The 7,974-nt window shown below is 48.7% G+C and overlaps 1 protein-coding gene across 1 annotated transcript in view; it reads left to right on the forward strand.

Moving 5' to 3' along the window:
• LOC134648261 (serine/threonine-protein kinase fray2) overlaps positions 1-7,729 on the forward strand; it is a 71,402-nt gene extending 63,673 nt beyond the window's left edge. The window contains exons 6-17 of the mRNA XM_063502750.1: positions 1,264-1,456; positions 1,605-1,743; positions 1,779-1,913; positions 1,949-2,083; positions 2,119-2,253; positions 2,289-2,423; positions 2,786-2,892; positions 3,556-3,768; positions 4,698-4,787; positions 5,273-5,383; positions 6,462-6,532; positions 7,684-7,729. Coding sequence (XP_063358820.1) covers positions 1,264-1,456; positions 1,605-1,743; positions 1,779-1,913; positions 1,949-2,083; positions 2,119-2,253; positions 2,289-2,423; positions 2,786-2,892; positions 3,556-3,768; positions 4,698-4,787; positions 5,273-5,383; positions 6,462-6,532; positions 7,684-7,693 — 1,474 coding nt within the window. The 3' untranslated portion in view covers positions 7,694-7,729. The remainder of the gene's footprint in view (positions 1-1,263; positions 1,457-1,604; positions 1,744-1,778; positions 1,914-1,948; positions 2,084-2,118; positions 2,254-2,288; positions 2,424-2,785; positions 2,893-3,555; positions 3,769-4,697; positions 4,788-5,272; positions 5,384-6,461; positions 6,533-7,683) is intronic.
• Positions 7,730-7,974: the final 245 nt, after the last annotated feature.

Genomic DNA, 7,974 nt, shown 5'->3' on the forward strand with positions numbered 1-7,974 from the left:
ATTTGAACCACGAATTAATTTTATTTGAGCTCCCGATTAAATTAAATTTGTTTTATTTATTACTTCAATTGGTTTTCCTGTACGGTAATACATATTAAAGTGTACCAAAGTGACTCCATTCGTTCATTATTCTCGTTTGACGTTGTTTGACGTAAATACGTTACTAAAGTGCCATCGGACTAAATTTTTTAACAGTGTTGGTACTTATGTTTGCAAATTTGACACTTAATGCTTACGACATTAAGCTCTTTTCTGTACGAAACATTTATCTTGACTCAAAATTTACGTAAGCGTTTTTATCATCAATGCAAATGGTGCGAAACGTCATTGGGATCCACATTTCTTGACGTTTTTGTTCTGCTTTGTGTGTCTATTTCTTTTATATTAAGTCAGTGGTTGGCGTATTTTCGGCAGAAAAATACACTTCTTTTTTTTTAAGGCGGCAAGCAAATCTTTTTAATGGGTTTACTTTTTTCTGTGAAAATTAGAACGTTGTGTAAAATATTTCTATTTCTTGCACCATTTTTGAGAAAAGCACTATGTATGACTCGGCTGGAAGGCTACTTGCTGGCTTCGGATTCAATTAACCTCTCAGTTCCCAGTGGCTCCAATATGAGTCGGAATTGTATGGATTTGAGAGGTCCTGGGAAATGAGGGGTTAAACCGACTCCAAAGGTCGTCCGTTTAAAACGAATCCTCAGCCTGCAAGTAGCTACTTCCGAACCTCGACAATAATGTACTATTTCTGTATCAAACGTTTGTCAATATTATCAATTCGGTACATCTACGTACATACAAAGGCGATGAACACGGCTCTCGTGAAATGTATCTCTGCTGCTCTCTGGTGCTGAAATAGGTGCTCTGATGATGGGTTCGCCGTTCGATAAACGCGCTACAAACCTCAATGAGCTAATAATCGTTTGTCCTTATCTGTCATTTTGACTTATGTATTTGTGAAGAAAGGGATAAAACATAATTTAACTAAATCAGGCCCGTAAAGTTTTATGAATAAGGGGCATAGACTTTTACTCGAGGGTCACTACGCAAGCGACGCCGAAGCCTCAAACATACGGCTAAAGCTCGGAGCGTGCGTTCTGGGGCCGAGGCATTAGCTTTTTGACGCCGCCTATCGTGCGTGGCGCGTCATAGTGAACCTTGTCAGAATGGACGAAGGTTGATATTGGGCTAAGCGCGCGTCATTTGACGTCTTTGGCGGTCAGTTTGTTTGCTGATACTTAATTAGTATCTCCCTTGGTGTTTCAGAGAGGAGGGCCGCGCGGGTTCGGGCGAGGCGGACGAGCCGTGGATCATGACCGTGCGCGGCGGCGCGGCGGCGCGAGCCATCCAGCACCCCGACCTCGACAACAAGCGCCGCCTCACCGCCATCGACACCAGAGAGAATGGTACGTGTAGTAGCATCCCCGGGTGTCGCAGGGAGGAGACCCGGCCGGGTCGGGCGAGGCGGACGTGCCGCGGATCATGACCGTGCGCGGCGGCGCGGCTGCGCGAGCCATCCAGCACCCCGACCTCGACAACAAGCGCCGCCTCACCGCCATCGACACCAGAGAGAACGGTACGTGTAGTAGCATCCCCGGGTGTCGCAGGGAGGAGACCCGGCCGGGTCGAGCCAGGCGGACGTGCCGCGGATCATGACCGTGCGCGGCGGCGCGGCCGCGCGAGCCATCCAGCACCCCGACCTCGACAACAAGCGCCGCCTCACCGCCATCGACACCAGAGAGAACGGTACGTGTAGTAGCATCCCCGGGTGTCGCAGGGAGGAGACCCGGCCGGGTCGGGCGAGGCGGACGTGCCGTGGATCATGACCGTGCGCGGCGGCGCGGCCGCGCGAGCCATCCAGCACCCCGACCTCGACAACAAGCGCCGCCTCACCGCCATCGACACCAGAGAGAACGGTACGTGTAGTAGTAACCCCGGGTGTCGCAGGGAGGAGACCCGGCCGGGTCGGGCGAGGCAGACGTGCCGCGGATCATGACCGTGCGCGGCGGCGCGGCCGCGCGAGCCATCCAGCACCCCGACCTCGACAACAAGCGCCGCCTCACCGCCATCGACACCAGAGAGAACGGTACGTGTAGTAGCATCCCCGGGTGTCGCAGGGAGGAGACCCGGCCGGGTCGAGCCAGGCGGACGTGCCGCGGATCATGACCGTGCGCGGCGGCGCGGCCGCGCGAGCCATCCAGCACCCCGACCTCGACAACAAGCGCCGCCTCACCGCCATCGACACCAGAGAGAACGGTACGTGTAGTAGCATCCCCGGGTGTCGCAGGGAGGAGACCCGGCCGGGTCGAGCCAGGCGGACGTGCCGCGGATCATGACCGTGCGCGGCGGCGCGGCCGCGCGAGCCATCCAGCACCCCGACCTCGACAACAAGCGCCGCCTCACCGCCATCGACACCAGAGAGAACGGTACGTGTAGTAGCATCCCCGGGTGTCGCAGGGAGGAGACCCGGCCGGGTCGAGCCAGGCGGACGTGCCGCGGATCATGACCGTGCGCGGCGGCGCGGCGGCGCGAGCCATCCAGCACCCCGACCTCGACAACAAGCGCCGCCTCACCGCCATCGACACCAGAGAGAACGGTACGTGTAGTAGTAACCCCGGGTGTCGCAGGGAGGAGACCCGGCCGGGTCGGGCGAGGCGGACGAGCCGCGGATCATGACGGTACTCATAAAATACTACTATCAAATCGGATTTTGAACTGTTATGGAATAAAACAAGGTTCCAAATTTGTATTGCAAAAAAAAACTCACAAAGGATGTGTTTGTTTCCAGCGATCCCGCCGCCTACGGTGGTGGCGGCGCCGAAACAGAACGGCGCGTCGCCCGCGCGCGAGGAGGACGCCAAGCCCAACAACAACAACTCCACCGACAAGCAACCGGTCAGTACTAACCATATTGTACATATGTTACACATTCGCCAAGAGTCTCGACAAAAAACCGAGACTAGACGTATGTACACTCGTACTCGGCTTGTCTCGGGGTCTCTCGACTAAGGGCTCATTTAGACGGCGCACGAACTCATATACGATCTTAGTTACATTGCGGGCCATTGAGGTGACATCAATTCAGCCGGCCGATCAAACGACGCAATGTAATCAAACTCGCATGCGAATTCTAATGCTGGCATTAGACTCATAGGTCATCTTAACATCGCTCCCATCGGAGATCTGTCTATTAGATCTTTGTTTTTTTATGGAGCGTACTATTCATCTCGGTTGGCAGACCTTTGACGTCACAATTAACTGAATTGGTATTTGTAAACTTTTTTTTAAAGCTAATTTAGGTCTAGTTTTAGGCTGCCTTTCCTATAAGGCAGAGATGAGAGGAGACGTGCGTACATCAACTATAACATTGGGCGTAATACAGCGGAGCGAAGAAAAGCTTTGTATTACGACCAATGCTATTGGTTAGTACACTACCTTGCTTGTAAAGAAGCCCGCTAGACGAATATGTTTTTGGATGGCTATAACTCGGCAGGCTTAAATTTACTACTTAATGAATAAATGGTGGTTCAATTTTAAAGGCTTCCTTTTATTTTCCAGCCGCGACAGTCTCCAGTGGCCGTGGCTGTGACGGAGCCGCGAGCGGCCAAGGAGCGTGACCGTAGCGACCGGGACCGTGACCGCAGCGACCGCAATGACCGCAACGACCGCAATGACCGCAACGACCGGGACCACGACCGCAACGCCCGCGACCGCCCCGAGCGCCAGGACCACGAGCCCGCGCAGCGTGACCATCTAGCCTACAATAAAGCCGTAAGTGTTCTCTATTGATTATTGACATTGAAGGCCAAAGCATACCGGCTGCATGTGGGACTGTGGGTAGACGGGCACGTATACAGTATTTAACTCAGTTGAACACGTCCATTTCAACTTCGAACTGTCTCAAGTGAAATTGGTGACTTTCAACCCTTGGTGTACAATCTCACACCGGCTGCATGTGGGACTGTGGGTAGACGGGCACGTATATAGTATTTAACTCAGTTGAACACGTCCATTTCAACTTCGAACTGTCTCAAGTGAAATTGGTGACTTTCAATCCTTGGTGTACAATCTCACACCGGCTGCATGTGGGACTGTGGGTAGACGGGCACGTATATAGTATTTAACTCAGTTGAACACGTCCATTTCAACTTCGAACTGTCTCAAGTGAAATTGGTGACTTTCAACCGTTGGTGTACAATCTCACACCGGCTGCATGTGGGACTGTGGGTAGACGGGCACGTATATAGTATTTAACTCAGTTGAACACGTCCATTTCAACTTCGAACTGTCTCAAGTGAAATTGGTGACTTTCAACCGTTGGTGTACAATCTCACACCGGCTGCATGTGGGACTGTGGGTAGACGGGCACGTATATAGTATTTAACTCAGTTGAACACATTCATTTCAACTGCGAACTGTCTCAAGTGAAATTGGTGACTTTCAACCCTTGGTGTACAATCTCACACCGGCTGCATGTGGGACTGGGTAGACGGGCACGTATATAGTATTTGACTCAGTTGAACACATTCATTTCAACTTCGAACTATCTCAAATGAAATTGGTGAGTTTCAACCCTTGGTGTTCAATCTTCTCTAGGCTAGTAGTACACCTAGCTAAGCGGATTATTTAGTACCTAAATGTAACTGCTTTTTAATGTAACAACATTACAGCGTAATTATTTTATGTTGTTTTCATTGCAGGCTTTGGACCACAGAGGAGCGAATAGTGAGGAAAAAGTCAAAAAGCATCAGGCATATTTGCACCAGCTTATTTACCCGCTACTAAACGAGGTAAGTCATTTTCGCATGTATTATATTTAATTACACATTTCCAGCATATTTTACCTGACTACTGTTTTCTGTAGAGTCAGCAGACTAAAACTTTTTTATCGAAACCGAAACTTCGCTATGACACTAGTTTTCTGTAACTGTGTGTAAGAAAAATAAACAAAATAGAAAAATGAAGATAGAGGAAAACTGTATTAGGACCTGTATACTATTCATTTTTTTATGTAAACAATTTTGGAATGATCAAGTGTGAGTTGTCCCCAAAATTTAACCCTTTGAACGCCACGCCTATCGTGCACGTCATCGTAATTCTTATCGGTATGCACGAAGGTTGATATTGGTCTATGACGTTTAAGGCTAGCAGGGCTGTAAATGGGTTTTCATCACACTTGCTCGTAAAAGGTGTTATTTCACGTGGTCGATGCGTTCCATAAATCCTAATTTTCGGTTTAGGGCTGTATTGTAACCAAATGTTTGTTTATCGACAGTTGTCACGGAAGCACGGCGCGGGCAGCGTGGCGGCCATCGAAGAGCTGCGCCGCGCCTTCGAGCAGGCCGAGCGCAGCGCGCCGCACCTCACGCGCGCCTTCGTGCAGCAGGTCGGCCTATTGGATATTAATCGTTTCACTATAGTGCGTCAAGCAAATCTTGTCAGTAGCAAATTAAAGTAGGGTAACACCATGTAACACTCAAAGAGCAGAATTGCGCTAAGAAAAGCAGCAATGTACATCGAACCAAAACGTGTTTATTTTTCCGCCCTTCATACGTCAGTTCGAGTGAATTATCATAACCTCAAATTTTAGTAATGTTTACCGTCAACGAGCATGATTGTACATTGTAGGCACCTTAGCTTTGCTTGAGGTCATGCATAATCTTGGTATTTAATGGTGACAGCAGAAATTTCTCTTGAAATAGAAACGATTCAGAAAGTAAACAATAAGATGATGGCTGTCATTCACGATCCACATTCCACAGATAACACATAGATGACACGCGATTTTGGAATTATTCGAACACAGTGTTGCTAACCCGCGATTTTTCAAATTTGCCGCCTTTTACTACTGACAAGATTTGGTTGATCCAGTATATTTATTCAAGTTGACAAAACATAAAAGCAAGCAGCAAATTATAAGGCAATATATACATTTTGTAATCAATGCATAGCAAAGACGTCTGGGTTGGCACCGCTGGGTGGTGTTACGTGGGCTCACTTTCGCCACAGAATAAGTAATAGTATTATCATACAGAACGGCCACGCACCGCCCCGCCCCGACTCGAATTACCTCGCCCCGCGACTGGCCGCGACATGAATCTGGCGGACTTCTGGCGTCCTCTCAGTAAAGCGACTAACCCGTGTGGGTTAGTCGCGCGTCATTGTGTATGTGTATACACAATGACGCGTGTACAGACGTGCCGCACACAGATAAACGCAAATGATTTTTGATGTATGGCGTGTCCGCCCCGTGTTCTCAATGCCGTAGTGGCATAGCGCGGTGTTTCTCATGTCGTTCGTGTTGTTTAAGCCGTATATAGCTTGCTGCCTTGCAGTTTTAAAGCGAGTAAATTATATTCAGGAGGGCTATATTATATTTGTTATTTACTTACTTAAAGATAAAGTATGTATCTTGCTTTTTAATTTGTGGCAAAAAAATATAAAATTATATTTGTTGATTGCAGGTGGTGCAGAGGGTGGCCACGCAGTCGCACGCGCCCGCGCCGTCGCATCACAACACGCAGCAGTGGATGAGGTAGGTAAGGTAATACCCATACTCTTCGTTTCAATTCTTTTAAGAAAATAACTATTACAGTACATATGGGGCTACTTTTCCGCACTAGTGCGTAAAATAGCACTTTTCGTGCGTATGTCGAAACCTTAAAGTGCCATATGTACTGTAAAACGTTGTTCGATACACGTGCGAATAGGTAATTCGCAACTCGTGTCGTTTTAAAACACTCCCTTCGGTCGTGTTTTAATTTATCGCCACTCGTTTCGAATTTCCTCTTTTTCGCACTTGTATCGAAAATAACTATTACAGTACATATGGGGCTACTTTTCCGCACTAGTGCATAAAATAGCATTTTCGTGCGTATGTCGAAACTTTAAAGTGCCATATGTACTGTAAAACGTTGTTCGATACACGTGTGAATAGGTAATTTGCAACTCGTGTCGATTTAAAACACTCCCTTCGGTCGTGTTTTAATTTATGGTCACTCGTTTCGAATTTCCTCTTTTTCGCACATACAAGGTCGTTTTACAGTACATATGGCATTTTAAAGTTTCGACATACGCACGAAAAGTGCTATTTTAGGCACTAGTGCGGAAAAGTAGCCCCATATGTACTGTAAATAACTATTTTCTACTCGTCGACTGCAATGCTTGAATTAAGACTTCGTATACTAAAGTGAAATCGCATACTTTTTTCACTATGGGACCCCAACTCAACTATAATATTAATTTCGATACAGTTTATTCAACTATAATATTCATTTCGATACAGTTTAGTCAACTATAATGAAATTGACCAATCGAAAGCGCGGAGCAAGTACCAGGGCTTCATGAGTTACGAGAAGGTGTCGTTGACCAACCGGCCGGGGGCGCGGGGCGCGGGGCCGGGTCGCGTACGAGTGAAGGTATCGCGGCTGCTCGCGCATCTTAGCTGTATACTTTTGGTTTTTTTACCTACATATATGATTCTTCTACTAGTTTTAAATATTTTTTTTTGACTCGTAGAAAAAGTATTGTACACAATAGTGATATAATCAAGCTTTTCAATCTCGTACCTTACTTAGGCAACTCAACAAGCTTCGTTGCCTAAACACGGTACTCGACTGAAAAGCACTCCATTATATCACGATTGTCTAAAATATGATTATTAATATGACCGGCACATTGTTCCAGGGATCTATAATATACCGCTGGGGCCGGCGCCGCCTCGTCCCGGCGCGCACCCGTCACGGCCGCGGCGCGCACGGCAGTCACGGCCGCGGCGCGCACGGCAGTCACGGCGCGCGGCGCGCGCGTCACGGCGGCGGCGGGCGCGCACTGCAAGGGCTCGGCGTGCGCACGCGCGTGGTTCCTTGCACGCCTCCCCGCGCGCGCCTCGCTGCCGCGCGTCACGCGCCTCTACTACGCCTTCGTCTTCCACCTCACCAGCACCTGGTAGCGCCGGCCGCCCGTCCGAGTCACAAA

This window comes from Cydia amplana, chromosome 5 (assembly GCF_948474715.1).
Source record: "Cydia amplana chromosome 5, ilCydAmpl1.1, whole genome shotgun sequence".
Classification (NCBI taxonomy): Eukaryota; Metazoa; Arthropoda; class Insecta; order Lepidoptera; family Tortricidae; genus Cydia; species Cydia amplana.